At 41.5% G+C, this 19,415-nt stretch overlaps 1 protein-coding gene across 8 annotated transcripts in view; it reads right to left on the bottom strand.

Moving 5' to 3' along the window:
* The window catches only part of pard3ab (par-3 family cell polarity regulator alpha, b), a 270,589-nt gene that overhangs the window by 140,186 nt on the left and 110,988 nt on the right, over window positions 1-19,415 (bottom strand). For 7 of the 8 annotated variants that reach the window (XM_065953638.1, XM_065953641.1, XM_065953634.1 and 4 more), the window contains exons 6-7: window positions 4,158-4,249; window positions 1,615-1,698 (exon numbers count right to left, since the gene is read on the bottom strand). In XM_065953638.1, the coding sequence (XP_065809710.1) occupies window positions 1,615-1,698; window positions 4,158-4,249 (176 nt within the window). The remainder of the gene's footprint in view (window positions 1-1,614; window positions 1,699-4,157; window positions 4,250-19,415) is intronic. The other variant, XM_065953637.1, reaches the window with a different exon arrangement.

The raw sequence follows: 19,415 nt of genomic DNA, 5'->3' as shown, positions 1-19,415 counted from the left end.
GAGCGGCGCCTAGGTAAATCGGGGTTGATTTTAGGGGTTTAATACTCGCCCTCGCCTGAGGCTTATAATTCAATATGAGAAGAAATGTGATTACAGAGAGAGAGGGGGCAAAAGAAGTTGAGAAGTTGAAAAAGTTCAGAGACAATTCCCCCCTTGATTACATTTGGGCGACAGCACAATGCGATTTGCTGTGGGGGGGGGGGGGGGGGGGGGGGGGGGGGGCTACTTCTCTGATGAAAGCTGGGCATCTCAATCTTGGGTGTACTCTGACATTTCACCAATAAAAGAAAAGTGCATTATAAATGTGCTTTTAGGTTGATTAAGTCGGCCGTGAGAGAAAAGTGGGTATGATCTTGATTTTCAATAAAAGCGCCGCGGTGAGTTTTGTCGCTGCTGATCGGATCATGAAGAAAGTTTTGGACATTTGTTGGGGCGCTGTGCAGCCTCTGCACCATAAAATGATATGAAGCTTTTGGACCCACCTGAAAGTGGTCTGCACTGGGTGTAGAAACGTTTAACTCTCTTTCAGTAATGAGAAGGATCTCGGTGTAAATGTAAGAGTATCAACAATGTCAAACACTCACAACTAAGTTCCTTTCTTTTTAATGGATTCTTGTGGCTATAAAAGGCTGCATGACTTTAATCACAACCTCCATACCTCTGGGTATACTCAAACCAGATGTGAAATTCCTCTAATTCTTTCACAGCTCTGTTCCAGCTGTGTGTGAGTGTATGTGTGTGTGTGTGTGTGTGTGTGTGTGTGTGTGTGTGTGTGTGTGTGTGTGTGTGTGTGTGTGTGTGTGTGTGTATTTCTGAATGTAATGCAGGTATGTTCTCTCCTGTGTGTGTTTGTGCTGTGTGCACTGCTCAGTGTTTCCTTTGAATCTCTTAAAGCTGAAGTGACAGCAGCTGCACAGAAATATGACAGTCACCTGCAGACTCTAAACACACATGATTGATCACTGTAAACTGGCAAATGGCTTCATGATGCCAACCTGTGTGTGTGTGTGTGTGTGTGTGTGTGTGTGTGTGGCATTGAGTGATGAAGCGATTACACATGTGCATCAAAGAGGAATGTCTGGTATTCATGGCTGTGTTTGTGTGTGTGACCCTCAAAAAGTTTAAGTTCAATCTTTTACCATTTCTGTTAAAACAAAGCTAACTAGTCAGTGAGGTGGCAATTTGCCTTTTATCTGTCTTATCTCAAAGCTGTCAAATGTGCGAGCCTCGGACTCTGAACCCGAACCCCATCAGAAATCAAAATGAGAACAAGCTCAGCTCTTTGTAATCCCAGGGACAGGAAACATTTTAAGACATTTTCAGACATTTCATCACAACAAAAACACTGATAAAACATCAAAACATTATACACTTTCCTCAATTATCATGTGTCAGGTCATTTAGTAATCTAAGTTGTAGATCTATGTCGTTTGTGTTTATGTCACAAAATAACAGGAAGTGACATCACAATGAGAAAAATAAATCAACAGGGTAAGCAAGAGTAAAACAAAAAAAAAAAAAAAAAGAAGCTCTTATTTGATTTGTTAAAGGCTCCGTCTGTTTTTTCTTTCCTCCAATCGGAGTGAACAGCTTTGGCTCTGGATATTTTGTTACCTGCGGTCCTTGCCACTGAAAGGCACCACGTGGATCCCCAGAGGCCCACCGTCGTTTGACACCTCCACCAGTTTGACTATGTCTCTGGGGAGACGGTGACAGATGGGAGACGGAGGAGAAGGGTGGAGGGGGGGAGGGAGGGGGGGTAAGGGTGTGAATAGGAGAGGAGAGGGGTGACACCATGTGGGGAGAAACAAAACAAGAAATGAGTGGATAAGAAAAAAGGAAACAGGATGATGACAACAGAGAATAAAAGAGTAAATAAGAAGGAGACGGACATAAGGACAATAAAACAGAGCAATCCAAATCAAGTCAAACACGTGTATGGAGAAAAAAAAAAGGGAAAACTCAGGATTACAAATCACTCACAAAGAAAACATGTTAGACTTAAATCAACCTTAAGAGGGAGGAGTGAGGGACTGAAGACTTTATTATTGGAGCTTTACCTGAAATCATTTTTTAAATATTTTTTGGGCCCATAAAATAACGACAATCTTACAATCCTGCTCGATTCTAACAGTGTTAAAGATACAGTTACATAATCTGTGCGTAACACTGTCCTACTAAGAGTCATATTTTCTGATATTTACTTCTAAAACCACACTGTTGAGCCTTAAAGTCTTAAAACTCATTTATTCAGTCTGGCTTTTATATAGTGCTTTATATAAATTAAAATCTTAACATTATTGTGTCGTCTTTTTTATCCTGCTACAATTTTAAATATTCTTCTCCTATGTATTCATTTTAATAATTTATTGCTTTTATAATCATATTTTATTTTTTCATTTTTATACATATTTTTTTAATTCTTATTGGTGTGCATTAGTCGCTCAATGATTTTATAAACCACTTTTCATCAACTTTTCTGTACTCTTGTAAAGCACTTTGAACTGCAATTTAATTTGTCTGAAAGGTGCTGTATAAATAAAGTTTGATTGATTGATTGATTGATTGATTGATTGATTGATTGATTGATTGATTGATTGATTGGTTGGTCACACACAGCCTTTCCAGTAAGAGAGTTTGTGGCCCGAGTGAGACCAAAGATCTGGGGAACGAGTAAGAAAGTAAAACTTCATGTGTGCAAACAGGCAAAAATCAAAAAACACACAGGCTTAACAAAAGGAATAACCTATCACCGCGTGTTTGGCAGGATTAGGCTGAACTCTGATGGGGGGAGAAATAACGCTGCAGTTTGAAGAAAAGAAGAAGAACTGCTTCATGTGTTTGAAACTCAAGTGAGACTCTGATCAACTTTAACACATTGACTTCCTGTTTTATACATCCCAGGTGTAAAAGTCCGTCCATGAGCTCAATGCTTAGTTCTTTGAAACCCGAACTAATGGCAGATCTGTGCACCAATGGGATCAAGCTAAAGGCTTAATCATGAAGGGAAATTAAACTCAAACTTTATCTGGCATTTTGTCACAGATGTAGTTTGGTTTCAGTCCATTTTGTAAACTCTGGTCTTTGAATCCTCTAGAAGAAAACATGCTGGAAAAACTATTTGTTTTTTTCTGGGCCAGCATTCTTCACATCACACGCAGGCACATTTTACAAGCTGCCAAATCTAATCGACACACAGCTTTGATAAAATGACTATGATTAGCTCGGGGAAAATGGGTCCCTTGTTGACAACTAAGAGGCAGGAGAAGGCCGCATCTCTGGGAAATCAGAGGAATAACAACAATACCATACCTGCATATTAAACTGGAGGCATGCAACAGAGCAAAAAAAAAAAACAACAACAAAACAATACACAGCGGTTAATAACAGGTGCTGAATGGGTTAGTGCGTGGGAGAGCTGGCGATGGCGATGGCGAGACGAGGATCATTTTTGCTCGCAACAAAAGAGAATTATGTAAATCAGGAAGCGGGGCTGAAATGAGATATTTTTTTTCTTTTCTTTTTTCGACAAACAAACCTGGATTGCAATAAAGAACCTGCTGGTCTACCTTTAAAATCTTTATGTGTGTAATTATGCAGGGAAAAGGGAGGATAGAGTTGATTTAAACGAGGTAACTTTGAAATGAAAATCTACTTGAAGACAGCTTGATTGTTATTTCCGTGGCTTTGGCCATTATTTCTGCTGCTAACAAGTCGTCGCTGAGATCTGGGGACAATCAGACATCTCTGTCAGCGCAGGAGGAATGTGTATCCAATGTTATTATTACTGGAATGAACAAGAAAAGACCCAGAATGTTCACAGGATTAGTAAGCATGATGACGCACAAAAATAACATTGGATCACCTTTAAATATTGTCCACGTGGGAAAACGTAAAACAAGCTCTGCAGATAATCGAGTCTTAAATATTGCAAATATTTGATGAGCAAACACTTGAAGTGTGAATGTTGAGATTAGAGTTATCTTTTCCCAAACAGGGGATGTTAATACTGAGGAATAAGACTGCTTCAAAATGCATCAATGTGATCAGCAGTCGCTCGTGTGTCAGCAGGTTCTTGAGTTTCAGCGTGAGTGTGAGGACACAGAAGAGAGAGCGGAGTAAAGCAGGAAAAACAAATCCATGACGGGAGGACTTACTCGAGTGACCTCACAGGGGTGTGGTCAATGCAGGAGTCCGCTCGACCAACCGGCTCGATCCTGCCGTTTTCCTCTTCTCTGGCTTCGTCCTCCTAGAAAGTAAAAAGCACAAACGGACAACAGAGGAGTTAAATAACTTGAAAAAGATACCAAAAGGATTCACACATACACACACAGTGATGACTGATTGTTTGTGCTGCTTCCCGTTGATTAGTCTCTACTTCACAAAATGTACAAAAGTTGTTGAGATCAGTAAGCAGAACACTGTTTTGAGATTTAAATGGTTGCCACATCCTGTCATGAACTGGCTGAAAGTCATTAGACTACATGTTGACCTCAGAATAATCAGCTAGCATGTTACAGTACACGACCCTAAGTGGCTTCCAATGACAGAAAAGTTGACGACAGTGGATTGTCTGTTTTGTTTGATAGTTAAGATCCCCGTTAGCTTCTCTCTTAAACAGTAGCTACTCTTCTTGGGATTTCCAAGTTAGATCAGATAGTGATGTTATAGTTTTTCAAATGTTGTCAACTTAAGCATCAGACACACCAAACCAACACCGAAGAACAAGTGAGGGTCAACTTTTGATTTGCTTCACGTCACCTGTGCTTGAGCCGAGAAGTTGGAATCAACCACAGAACTGAGTAGCACTTCATTTCTGCATCTGTCTGATGGTTTATAACCTCCACAACAGCAGGTGGCAATAGTCAGTACTGATCTCAGTATAGTCAGTATAAGTCATCAAAAAGAGAACCAAAAGTCCAAAGACTGGATATATGTTACTATGTAGAACCACTCAGACAGTTTTGTAATAAAGCTACTTCTTATTAAGATTGTTTTTGACGATATGGCGCAGACGGCGCTGTCGCTGTCGGTCAGTGGGGTTTCTCTTTTTGAAGAAGAGAGGACTGGTCAATAGAGACCTTCCTCTCAGGCAGAGCAGCTGATTGAACACGGTCAATCCAATGAGAAGTCATAGACAAAAGTCAAGTACTTCCAATTATATGACACACACAAAAATATATATGGCCAACCACCCTCACCAAGGGCCTGAAAAACTTACAAATGGCCGACCAATGGCGCCATGTGTGAGAGGCCCTCAGGAAAAACAAAAAAACAGAAAAGCAAACTCCATTCTCTCTATTGGCAGCTTCTCAAGGCTACACAGCGCAAGTCTAACTACTGTCCGCTAATGTTTCTTCCTGATACCCCGATTAGCAAGGTTTGAGCAGGTTTCAGTAGGATTTTGACCGTTTTGTCCAAAAATAAGTTTCTTCCATCGTTTTTTGTGAATTCGTTCTTACGTCAATTAGGTAAACTTTGAAAAAAACGTCCACAATCTTTCAATAGCTAAGTAAGCAGAGATGCTAACCTGATGGCGCCAAGAAGAGCAGTTCAGAGGAGGTCTTCCACGAGTATAAAAATACATGCCCTACTAAAAAAACCTTTAGAGATTATGTAGCCTTTGATCTCCTCGAGTGTTTTCTGTGGATACTTGGTACATGTCTGTTTGAAACTGACCCTGCGACACCAACGCACACTCTCACACTCTCACACAGAGACAGGGCACGGGAGGCAAAGAGGAGAAAAATGAGAAGCAGAGAAAGAAGGTCATTAAAATTTCAGGGCGACACCGGAGAGGAGCGACGAGCCAGCAGCAGCAGCAGCAGAGCGAGCTTCCCCGGCAACCGGCCGCCTCATCACTATGAAAATGAAGCTGCCGTTACCGTGGCTGCCGCTACCGTTGCCATGACACACCGGGCGCCTGGAGGACGCACCGCAGCTACAGGGGCAGTGAATGACTGTGTACAACGTGTGACAAACACACATCCATCCAGCCTTGTCTCTCAGTTTAGAAGCTGCTATATGAAAGAGCAGACTGAAACAACGGAGAGAGAAAAACTGCAAGTCATACAGGCAGATCCCAAAGATCTGAATACAGTAAAAGACAGAAAAAATGTGAATCTGATGAAGCTTTCAAACAGGGGTGATTTGTGCAGCGTAACACAAGGAAGAAGACATCAGTGTGATAAACAGAATGAATAATGTTGGTACTCTAAATTGACCTGTCAGTCTTCATTTAGCACTTTGAAAAACAACGTGCAACAGTGGTGGAGCAGAATACACAGAACAAAAACAGTGAGTAAGAAATGCTCCTGTTGATTTTCTCTGTTATTTCACTCCCTTTAAAGTATAGTATTTAAAGTACTCTCCTCGGATAAAGTCAAACCCGGTGGTGGAACGAGCTACCAAACCTAATGTGATCTGCAGAGTCCCTTAGCACCTTTAAGAAAAAGCTAAAGACTCAGCTCTTTCATGAACACCTACACACTTTATGATATTAATGATAATAATAATAATAATAAAGTTTATTTATAAAGCACTTATCAAAACCAACGTCACAAAGAGAATTTATTTACGATGATGATGATGGTTTTTGTCTCCGCCTGTTTTTAAATCTCTTCTTAAGACCCATCTCTTTCCCCTGACGTCGACTTATTTATTTATTTCTTTAATTTATTTTTTGCGTGCCTATTCATTCTACTTATGTTTTATGTCTTTATAACTTGATTCTGTATTTCACATGTAGTTTTCTTTTATCTCATGAGCTATTTTATTTATTCTTCTGTACAGCACTTTGGTCAACTGTGGTTGTTTTAAAGTGCTTAACAAATAAAGTTGGATTGGATAATGACGATGATGATTTTTAGGATGGTTTTGATGCTGATTAGAACTCGAGAACAGCTGTCGATGTTGTGCTCTGCCTCTGGTCACTTCCTGTCAGCACCTGTGTGTCCAATCAGACTGAAAGCTGTTTGTTTGAACTTACTGACATCACCTCCTCTCTAGACCCTTGCTTGTGTTGTACTTACTCTCTGATGTGTCTGCTAAACGAATCGTAGAAAGAATAAAGTAATAATGCCCTACATCGCCTCAGTGATGATGAACGTTTAAACTGATGTCAATACACTTGATATATCTCCAAATATGATTAAAATTTGACAGTGTGACTCCTCAAATACACTCCTTGGATCAGTAGAGATCCAATACTTTTCCTAAACTGGCTCTTTATTTAGAGAAAACTATGTTTCTGTGCATTTTAAAAGCATTCGATCGATGTTTTTGTACTGTTTAAAGACTTTTTTGTCTTCATGTATGGAGGAGCCATGAAAAACTCACAGACATTTTAAAAACACTCATATTGGACCGATATGATGAATAATATCCAGCAGAACGAGTAACCACTGAAGGAGCCTGACAAACACATCTCACACAGTTTAATATAAATCAGGAGATGTGAGAGTGAGGCCGGGGCGAGCATCAGAGAGAGGGAGGCGGAGGAGTCGCTATCTGAGGAAGGAGTAAATGAGATCGACATTCACCACGGCACACGCACGCCCTTTATTTCAATATGCACCATCTCCGAGGACTCCGGCTGCACGCTGACAATTCTATCCTGCAATAAGACAGAGAAAGTGTGGGTATGTCTGCGTGCGGCAGGCTGTGTGTGTGTGTGTTCATGGCTGTGCATGGGCGAGACAGGATGGGGGGGAAATGGAAAGATAATAAAGGAGAAATGGGAAGTAAGACCTTAACAACATGTGCAGTAAATATTGCATTTACTGTTATATTTGAAGTAGTGCAAGAGGCCAGTGTTACCTCATTCTTATGCAGAGGTTTTTCTTCCCCCTGTCTCTTCTTATCTATAAAGATAATAAAGGTAACAGGAAACATTGAGCAATGGTAGAATGGACTTGAGCTTGTAAAGTTATTTTCTAGTCTTCTGACTACTCGAAGTGTTTTTACACCGCAGGTCACACCTACACATTCACACACTGATGGTAGAGGCTGCTATTTAAAGTGTCCATCAGTGTTAACTAATCCCATTCATACACATGTATACGCTGACGACGAAGCAGTGAGAGCAACTTGGGGTTAAGTGTCTTGCCCAAGGACACATCAGCCGGACATGTTTAATTTATTTTTTTGTGGCTGCAGAAGCTGGGGGATCGAACCCCTGACCTTCCGTTAAGAGATGGCCGACTCTTCCACTAAGCCTCAGCTGCCCCTACACTTTATTTTCCCACACATTTCTTGAGCTATAGCTGTGAATGTTTGGATCATGTTAGGCCTACATGAGCTTCACCAGCAGCAGACGGAGTTGCACATTTGGCATCAGATCAAAAGTGTCTGAGCAGAAACTCTCCCGCTCTACGAGACGTTAAACAAAAACAACGATCGATCCATTTCTGAATTTCCTTTGTCATGATAGAAATGGACCTTGTTGTGAGAAACTGCTGTTTCTATGGTCGTATCTGAAGATTAATCCTCGGCTAATGGAAGTGATTTTACACTTGGCCTCTCATTCTTTCAAACATCTGCCGTTGTAAAGGTTACAGGTCTGTTTGCTCGGGAGAGATCACAGCCTGCTGATGTTTTATGTATAAAAACAAGCATGTGTAGGCTGCAGGAGGTGGACGGGGGTCCTGTTAGGTAGTCATCATGTTTGTTTACAGATCACCTCCTCTGTATCTGCACGGCAAATGAAAGTGAGCTGATAGAAGTACACACATGATGCTGTATTCATGATATATGTTAGACTAAATGTAGAAGACAAGGAAAAGGAAAACAAAGGAAAAAGATGGGAAGAAAAAAAAACAGAAAGGGAAAATGAAAAGGGGAAATCAAATAAAGAAAAAGAGGAGGAGGAGCAGGAGGAGGAGAGGAGAGGAGAGGAGAAGAGAGGAGAGGAGAGGAAGAGGGGTAAGTACATGAGAAAGAGAAGAAGCAACAAATGAAGACAAAGAGACTAGAAGTCCACCCTAAGAGAAACATTTTAAATATCAGCTTTCAGAAAAACAATAGATGATTTCTTCCCTGACAAACATGAGCAGAAACGTGCGCTGACTGCAGCACTGTGATTGACAGAAGGACCAATCAGCTTTTATCCCCCCCCTACAAAGTCCAGAGTAGACACTTCTTCCCTCCCCACACTTTTCCCAACCACACCATCAAGTCTTTGCCCATTCCCGTTCCTGGGCGTGGGCTCGGCAGACAGATAGCCACATTAATTATTCAGGGCGGGGTGGGGGGGGGGGTGGGGGGTGGGGGGTTAATGGCTGGCAGGCAGACGGACAGGCAGGCAGGTACGAGCTGCCGATGTGTTTTCCAGCCGAGTCATTGTTTGTTTCCTGGATGTGCAGAAGGAGAGGCAGGCGGGCAGTTTTCTGGCCCGGGGGCTCATTAAAGATTAATGGGAGAATCCATTGGGGCCTGTCCTTTCTATCTCTCAGACTAAATGAAGTGGTCTGCACCCTTTGTGTGTGTGTGTGTGTGTGTGTGTGTGTGTGTGTGTGTGTGTGTGTGTGTGTGTGTGTGTGTGTGTGTGTGTGTGTGTGTGTATGGGAGAGAGAGAGTGAGTGGAGTAATGCTGCACTTTAATGAAGTGCTGCCCACTCCCCTTTCCTGCCACTTTGACCACGCTGTCACTTACAAACTGATGTGGATGCATGCATGCAGAGGAAAAGAGAAAGAAGGAGAGAGCCGAGATTTATTTTCAGAGTTCAGCTTTCTAGAGATGCTTGGAAAATTCTATAGAGACCAAATGCAACACTTTGATTTCAGAATGAAACTTTCAAACTGAGACGGCATATGTTTAAAATAGGAGAAAAAACAGAGGTATTTAGGGTGATTTCTGCTTAATGTGAGCATTTATTCTAGTTTAAAATAACTACATTAATATCTGACCATGCAAGCTGAGAACATCCTCAGATATGTTGTGCTACTCACAATTTCAGTAGAGCTCAACACTAATGCAAATAGAACAGAAATGTGCCTGCACCATCAAAATTAACCAAATCAAAGAGTTTGTTTTTTCTCACTCTTCAGTCAGCCAGTTTTAGCTTTAAACCAAACCTTTTGCTAATTAAAGAAAAGGTTTAGGTTAGCGATGCTTAGCCAGTATTGAAGAGTGTTTAGAGATAACTTTAGAGGTTGGGTTTCTTTCATTTTGAGGCTGTGATTAAGTATCTTTACATTCATTGAAGTTAGGTACTAAAGTCAATAAAAGTCTCAGAAGTGTGGAAAACCAAGTCCAACATGTGAGCATTATTGAAGGCTAACAACCTATCCAGTCATCCTTTGAATTAGTACCAGACAAAGTGGACCATGTATAGTTTTATTGAGCATGAAAATGTGAGTAAAATCTTCACTTTTGCATGTCCACCATCTGAAAACCTTTTCACAAATATGTGCTCATTCCTGACAGAGAATAGCTCAAGCCATCAGGACAAAAAACACATGTTTAAGTCTTGCACACGCTGACATCCATCACTGTTAACTGGTATCTGTTCCCTCTCCAGCAGAGCTCCATATGTCGACGGCCGGATGAAACACAGAACCAGAGACTATAAATTAGCCTTAAACTCTGACCTCTAACCCGAAGGCTACTTCACACCATCTGGCTCTGAGTTTCAAACACAGAGAGAAATAATGTAAGATGAAGAGCCTGGCTAATATTCCTACCCACACCGACTTCATAAAGAAACATCCATGACACATCCCTGCCTCTGAAGTTCACCACAGGGGGTCTGCACAAGAATATGACTGTGACATCGTCAACATAAAAGGAAATGACAGAAGTCAGATTTCAGCAGCTCAAAGACCAAAAGAGCAGCACACACAAAAAGGCCAGTGATGCAAAAACAGCTTCTGGGTCAGTGGGTGTGTGACCTCTAAATTCCTTGAGATTTGAGACATCATACACACACACACACACACACACACACACACACACAGCTCCAGGTGTGCTCATCTCGGAGACAGCCTATCTTCACATTTCCACCAAAAACACTCGCTGAAAGCACTCAGAGGTTTTCTGCGCAGCCCGCCTGAGTGGACAAAAGCACATTTCATAGTGTCAGAGGATGTCATGATCAAACAGTGGAGCACATGACTTTCTGTGTCTTATTTATGGGGTCAGTTACCGAGGTCAGAGATTGTTCCTGCCGATGCTGGTGTAGGATGTCAGGCTGATCAGCAGCTGGGAATCAGGTCTAATTTATCAGCACTTCTATGCAGAGGTATCTCATGAAGCATTTTGAGGATCACTCTGAAAATGTCTCCACCTCTGTTTGGGTTTCCTACTTTTTTTAAAGTTCAGGTGATAAGCGGTGTAAGATGTGGCGACTTTCTTCAGATCGAGAAACTTGATGCCCTTGATAATGCCGATGCTTTAAGTGCACGGTGCAGTCCAATCCGTCATGGCGCAGGAACGTCTGATTAATGTCCACGCTCTGCTCAGTGCGAGAGCACAATGCATCATTAAAAGCGAGCTTTCAATTACACATCCCTGCACTAATTCAATTAGTCTCCTTTGAAGACACTTTGATAATGGGATCCAGACGGGCAGATGGCGTCGTCAATAACTCGAGGATTCATTGAGCATGGGGAGATGTTATCTGAGTTTATATCACCCTGGCTTCCTGTTTGTTTTGTGTGTGTGAGTGTGGTGTATCAGGGAGTGGAGAGCATGGAGAGAAAACATAGTGGAGAAAATGTTTTCTACATGTTTGTGACTGTGAAGGAGAAGGAAGGTAAAGCTCAATATAAATCTATGCTTGTGATTTTTTTTTGATTTTTTTTTTCCCAAATGGAAAATGTCTAAAGTGAAGCATCTCGTGGGAACATGTTGGGCTATGAGACAAACCCCATTGTGCATAATTGATCAGCTCATGTTCATACTACAGACAAACAGCTACAGAGTCTGGTAAGAAAAGTTCACCGGTTTGAACAAGTACAGTGTGAGGACTCAGATTATGCTGGACAGCTGGAGACATAAATCGTTAACTGTGGTCATGCGTCGTCAACAATTCAGTCGGATTTTAAACATTTTGCAATATGCTGAGAATCGCGATACAATATATTACTTTTTTAACTGCATATTTTGTCCACAAAGTTAAGAGAAAGATAAACTTCATTGATCCCCCATGGGGGAATTTTTTTTCAAGAAACAGGAATATAATTATCAAAAATAACAACAAGTTAAAAATCTAATTCAAATAATAAAATAAAATAAATAAAATAAATAAAATAAATAAAATAAATAAAATAAATAAAATAAAGAACTGTTTTGTCAAATATGAAAACATTCTCAGTCTATTCATCTCACTTCAGTGTTTTTATTTCTACACAATGTGAGTGAAGCCCACAGACTGACCAACACTGTGATTCAAATAAAACCCTGTAAAGGCTGCATACACCTCACAATCTGACCTGTTGGTTTTTCAGTCTAATCCAACTGGAACATGATTTTTTTTCTTCTAAAATATCGGTACTTGGCAGCCGATATAACATCACCACACAAAATATCACAATACTATGCCGTATCGATTTTTTTCCCACACCTCTAGTATCATGGAGAGTAGAATAGTGTAGGTGGGTGTATAATGACTTTTCATATTATATATATATATATATAACTACAATTCTCAGATGAGAAAGAAGAGTTTCAGAAACTTTTATCCCCCGAGAGAGAGAATGGTAGTGGTGGGACAGAGACATGAAAAGACGGGAGAAAAAAAAGAAAAAAGGTAGAGCGACAGAGAGACCAGCTCAAAGAGAATAAGAGAGAGGCAGACAGCGAGACGGACAGAAAGTCATGACAAGGCTCGTTCAAAAGGATGACAACAACGCTTTCAGAACTCCCATGTGGAAACCTGAGGGGATTCTGGGACATTCTGACATTTATACTCTGGTTGTTCGTCATCAGAGAGGGGAAAGTTTGAGGTTTTCAATCAGTTTTATTCACTCTGATGAAGCATGAGTTTAACTTTTACTTCACTAAAATTTGAAACTCACCAAAAAATGATGTTCTTACTTATACTATATCTTGTGGTTCTATATCCTCCTTTTTACCCCCGACAGGACCCTCGCCCCCGCCCTCTCAGGCTGTCTGGCGTTCCAGCGGTGTGGATGGATTATTTAGACAGTAATCAGCCCTGAGTCGGGGCTGAACGTTGATGTAGGCCAGAGTCCAACACACACCGACAGAGACGGCTTGACTTGGCTCCACTGACAGTGTCAAACAAGACACAGGTGGAGAGAGAGAGAGAGAGAGAGAGAGAGAGAGAGAGAGAGAGAGAGAGAGAGAGAGTGTGAGTGTGTGTGTGTGTGTGTGTGTGTGTGTGTGTGTGTGTATGAGTACAGTGTGTAAAGGGTGAGCTGTGTGGAAAAGAAGGAAGGAGAGGAAAGTTTGCAAAAACATCTGCATATGTTTGTGTGTGTGTGTTTATATCAGATGTAAGCCATATGGGAGACGGATTTATGTGTCAACTGGAACGGCTCAGGCATGCACGCACAAACGCAAGGATACCAAGGATGGTAAATTCATTTATGCATAGAAAGCAGAAACAGTGAGTGGGGACCATATTTGTCAAGTGACAAATTAAAGTTAAAAAAACAGCAACAGAGGGTGGTAGAGGAAGGTGGTAGCCTCGAGAACGCCTTCAATGCTCTTTATTATTGATTCTTTGAGTGTGTGCCACACCATTCCTCCCAGTGTTACACAGAAAACATATCAGTTTAAGTTTTTTTTTTTAAATCGGCTCCAGAACAGGCAAACATAAATATTGCAGCTTGAATCAGCAGTCTGAAAAGAGCTTTCTCTGATCCCAAATCTAAAGGTGCAACCACCCTGAGAGCGGCTCAAGAGGAAGATGGCGTCCACACGACTTGGTATACTGATGGAGAAAGAGCAAAGGTGCCCCTCTAATCAGATCAATTCAAGCATGTCTTCAGGGAGACTATGAAAGTTCTGCAAAGGAGTTACTTTTCATACCAATATTGTTCAGAGAAAAACGAGGGAGGAGGAGGAGGAGGAGGAGGAAGACTCTTTGTTATCTGAATGTTTGAAGGTTTTTTTTTTGTTACACTGTCAGAATCATTAAACGCTGACTAGGCTGGCAAGACTTCTCAGAGAAGTGGAGATATTTGAACACCAGCACACAGAGCAGAGCAGAGGTGTTCAGGGGACGTGGGACGTTTCTGTGAACGTAACTCTTCTAGTTCAACGAGTAACATCTAGCAAACAGCTGTCAAAGAATACACACTGCACAATTCAAAAATGTTTCTGAACTGAAAGATGAACAGAACAAATGAAAGATCTTAATGATGTGAAATGAGATCCACACTGGTACCAGATTTTGCTGCCTCGCTGATTAGATAAGTCAAAGACAGAAACAGCCTTTTCCATACGATGAGACCATCATTTGAGTGTGTGTGTTGTTTCCTCAGAAGCATCGGGGGGTGGTGCGGGTCTAAAGCGTTGTGCTCTGAACACGGAGATGACCACAGTGAGCTCTGGCACGCTCACACAGCTTGTTATGTGATGCACCGTTTACTGAAAAAAAAAGAGTCCCTATGGAGCTGCTGCTGCTACGGAGCAAAACAGCAGACCAAACTCTGAGAGGAAGGGAGCTGTGGATAATGGTGACAACACACACACACAGAGACACACACACAGAGACACACACACACACACACACGCACACACAGTTGTCAGATTGCAGGCCATTATTCTGACCGACTCCAACTGTAATGGCCGCTGCAAAGAAGTCTACATAAAGAAGTCAGGGAGAAACGGCATAAAGTCACACTCACTCTGTATCCTCTCTCTGCATGTCTGATCCACTTCCTGCTGCAGAGCGAGCTGCACCTTCAGCAGATACACCTGCACACCTCTACATGTGCAGTCACATCACAACATAGAGGCCAAGCAGCAGAGATAACTGCTTATCAAACTTTATAAAGAAGTCAATATACCTAAAAAATTAAAAATCACTGCTTAAAGTCACTTTCCTTTATTTTTAGATTGGTTTAAATAACTGTGGAGACTTTTTCTTGAACTGGTTATAAAGCCGTCACGCATGATGATGATTTTATCTCTGGTTATTTTTAACGACTGTCACAGCTTTGAATGGGTCTGATTCAGGGGATGTTACTTACGACTAATTTCCCCCGTCGACTTGTTTAAAGCAAAGAGAACACTCTGAATTTATGTAGCTAACACCCACACACCTTTATGCTGGTTATGCTGGTCACTGCTCCGGTTGATTTATATATCAGTTTCACCTGAAACAGCCTTTATCAAACATTATTCTGACAGACTGTTCTGATTAATTTGTAATTATTGACCAGTAGTTCTGGTGCCAACTAGCCAGGGTGGCAATGTTTCATCTTTTAGTGGGCTAATGGCACACATCTGTGGTCTGATTTTGACAAAGTGAAACACAACATGAAGACTCAAAGTGACTTCTTTTCACACCTCTGAGAAAAGTTCACAGTGCAAAGTAACCTGGACTGTTATGAGGGGGACTTCAAGTTGAAGAAAACACGTGTGTGTGATTATTGTGAGCTGATGTATTTATGTTGTCATTTAATCTGGACTTCACACCAGCAAATCACTCTTTTGTCACACAGCCTGTGGGAGCAATAAGGAAAACTTTGCAGGTTGAAGCTGCCGACCAACAACAACTCAACAACTCATCGTTCATTTGAAAGTTTTGTTCACAAACCTGTAAATCACTGCAGGAGCTTTGTATTTCTGCATGCCATGTTTTAGGGAAGCCACTGAAGTCTCTTGGGATTTGAAAAAGCCAGAGTATGAAGACATATACAAAACTTTGATTGAAGTGCAAGATTTGATGATGATGATTGTAACTAAATCTCCTCTGCAGACTGATACAGGGGCCTGAAAGTGGTTTTTCGGGCCGATGCTGAGGCTTCAGGTGAGCCTCCTTATACTGAACCATCTCCCTTGTCTGTGTTGCATTTTCAGTGTTTCATTGTCAGAGCGTGCGGCGCCTCAATAATCAGCTCCATCCCTCTGCTGTCAGATCCCTCAGATTGTGCTGATAACAGCTGACACCTGCTGCTGTCATTGTTCTTGTTTTGCCTTTGATCGTTTTTTTTTTCAGAACCTCTGATAAACTCCTCAGAAAAACACTCATCTCTTCTCCTCTGTAAATGTCTTTATCTCTTGTTCGCTGCACTAATGATAAAGCTGCGGAGCGGAGCGGGTTTGACAAAAGTCAGATTCCTATCTTTGATTTGAGGCTTTTGTTGTGTTTCTAACCTCTCCTGTTACTCAAGAGGTGGATTATGTTTATGAAAGAGCTACCATCTGTCCAACCTGGGTCGGATCTATTTTAAGGTGTAATTACATTTTGGTAGCAGGTGATGAGCGTGTGTGTGCGTGTGTGCAGACTCCCGACGGCAGGTTGCACCCTGAGGTAGAGATGTCCTCAAGGGGGGGGGGGGGGGAATGCAAACCCTCAAGAGGGAGACAGACTTCTTTCATCTTCCCCTGCATCTCTCTGTTCCCTGCTGCCTCACCCTGTTCGTCCCAGCTGGAGGGGATCTGGGCTCCCACGGCTCTCTGTCATATTAAAACCAAAAGATCAAAGGCGATGAGCAGCAGAGGAGATGAGGAGGGAGAGAAAAGAGAAGAAGAGGAGAGAGTGGATCAATACATGGAGAAAGAGAAAGAGAGAGAGAGAGATGAAGAGAGGAAAGGAAAGACAGCGAGGGAAATGGAAAAGATTTTTATGAGTTGTGACGTTTAGAACTTGAAAGGCTGCAAGTTTTCTCTGAACTTCTAAAAGTGTGTTTTCTCACGTTAAATAAAGAATTTTAAATCAGCAAAAATGGAAAGAAATTTAGGATAGATGATGGATGAGACATCGTATGGTAACATTGATTTGTCATTCTTCTTAATCAGGCCATGTCATGGTCACTACTTGTGTCCATATGTGCACCTTTAACATGTAGCATGTGGATATTTGAATTAAATTGCCCCATCACTGATAATAATCGATGATAAATGGACTTAAGCTTGTTTCTTTCCTTCTTTCTTCTAAATACTCAAAGTGTTTTTACACCGCAGGTCTCACCTACACATTCACACACTGATGGTAGAGGCTGCTGTGGAAAGTGACCATCAGAAGTAACTGATCCCATTCATACACTGCCGATTAAGCAGTGGGAGCAACTTGTGGTTAAGAGTCTCGCCCAAGGACACATGGGACATGTTGCTGCAGGAGCTGAGGATCGAACCCTCGATCTTCCAGTTGAGAGACGACTCTACCAACTGAGCCACAGCCGCCCAAAGGTTTGGTTCTGTTTTTATTCACCTTCTGTGAGCATGTATGTTTCAACCACATACGTACTAAATAAAATAACTTTTTTTGTGTGTGTGTGATTTTTTAGCCCTGTTAGAGAGGTGTGTGTGTGTGTGTGTGTGTGTGTGTGTGTGTGTGTGTCTGCCAGTATCTCCTCTGCCATTTTTCAAAAGTTCCTCGAGAGACGCTCTCAAAAATGAAGAACTTTTCTGACACACGGAGTCGGCACAGTTTCACAGAACTCAGACGCAGTTGAAATGGGAATATATTAAAAATGTCCACGCACTGTATTATTTTAATAGCGCTCGCCCGGCAGGCCGAGAGGGCGCTCTGATTCAAAGCTCCAAAGCAGAGAATCGCATTCTTGCCTTACAAATGAAAAAAATCTGGACAAACATTTTCTGCCATCCAATGAAACGTCTCGGAGGAGATTTGGAAAGTGAAGGGTGAAGTTTGCCTCATGATCACTGAGCTGGAGGATATAAGTACAGGATTAACTCTTTATGGTCACACATGCAGAACAGCTTTTTAAAAAAGAAAATGCAGCATTTGGTTTCAGACTCTTTTAAGAATTGAATTGGACCTTGTGGAAAACATTATATCTTGCATCTCTTACTGTTATCTTTAAACACAACCTAAGCACAAACAGCCTTCTCTTGTTTCTTTTTAATTAGTAAAAAGGTGCAATCTTAGATTTCAATGTCTAGAATACCAGCTTATAGGTATAGAGAGAAGTGTTAAATGTTCCTTTTCTTTCCTTTTATACTTTATGGGTTAGGGTTAGACATCAAACGTAGCTGAAAGGTGAGAGAAGTGTGCAAAGTGAGGATAATAATTGAGCCAAACATTTATGAAAGGACAGTGGACAGTGTAACCTTGGACAGTGAGAAAAGGAAGCTACAAAGAACAGAGAGAACATAGAGAGAGAGAGAGATAATTAAAGGATTCAGAGAGAAATCATACAGATGGAAAAAGTTTGTTCGAAGGTGTCAGACTGAAGGCTCACAATAGCAAAAGTGGCTGCCCATGAACAATGAAATGTTCTCACCTCTTGAAAACACGAGCACACACCTTCAGTGTTTATCTTTACACACATTCACACTACATTCACAAAGAGCGCAAAAAACAGAAGGACAAAACACATGCACACACTTTCACACACACACATTTACACACAGAACCTGACTGGGCTCGTTTTTTTTACACCAAGCTCCACAGCAGCACCTACTGGTCACTTTTTTTTCAGGATCAAGACTGGTAGTGCAGCTTTAGATGTAGGGAGAAAGTCCACTTTAGAAGTCTTTTTCAAACTTGAAACACACACACAAACACACACAACCTCACTTTTATGTTTACCACATACACTCACTGCGTCAACACCAACACATTTCTTAAAATCCTCGCCTAGAAAATTATGTATTGTATGTATGTACACACAGAGAATACAAAAGCAAATTCACACACACTCAAGACATCTATACCTTGATAAAAACTGAAGGTTCAGGTGCACATTACGCATGCACATATGAACACACACACACACACACACACACACACACACACACACACACACACACACACACACACACACACACACACACACACTGAGGTGATTTATGAGTGCACGGCTCAGGTTTGCATGATTTATCCTGCTAAAGCTGCAGCGTGCACCTGAGGGACTCAACTCTCAGCTACACACACACTGCATGGAGGCTTGTTAGTTACAGAGCAAAGGAGAGAAGTGTGTGTTGTGTGTGTGTGTGTGTGTGTGTGTGTGTGTATCTACATGGTCATGAAAATGTGTTTTGGTGCAGCATTTGCTTATGGTGTCATTGCGTGTGTGCACTAAATGCATACACATGTGATTGTTCACTTTGGTTTAACAATGCTTTGAGATGTCTTGTATGTATAATGCATGTGTGTATGTGTGTGTGTGTGTGTGTGTGTGTGTGTGTGTTTGTGTGAAAACTTTGTACATTTGTCAGCATGGCATAAAAGTATATATTTTTTGTGAGACTAGCCATTGTGAAATATAAAGAATGAGTGTCTATGTGTGACTACGCTGACACTGCACACATC

The sequence above is a fragment of the Labrus bergylta genome, chromosome 4 (assembly GCF_963930695.1).
Source record: "Labrus bergylta chromosome 4, fLabBer1.1, whole genome shotgun sequence".
In the NCBI taxonomy this organism is placed as follows: Eukaryota; Metazoa; Chordata; class Actinopteri; order Labriformes; family Labridae; genus Labrus; species Labrus bergylta.
The sequence above is the reverse complement of the archived record's forward strand: the minus strand, read 5'-3'. Positions and strand labels throughout refer to the sequence as shown.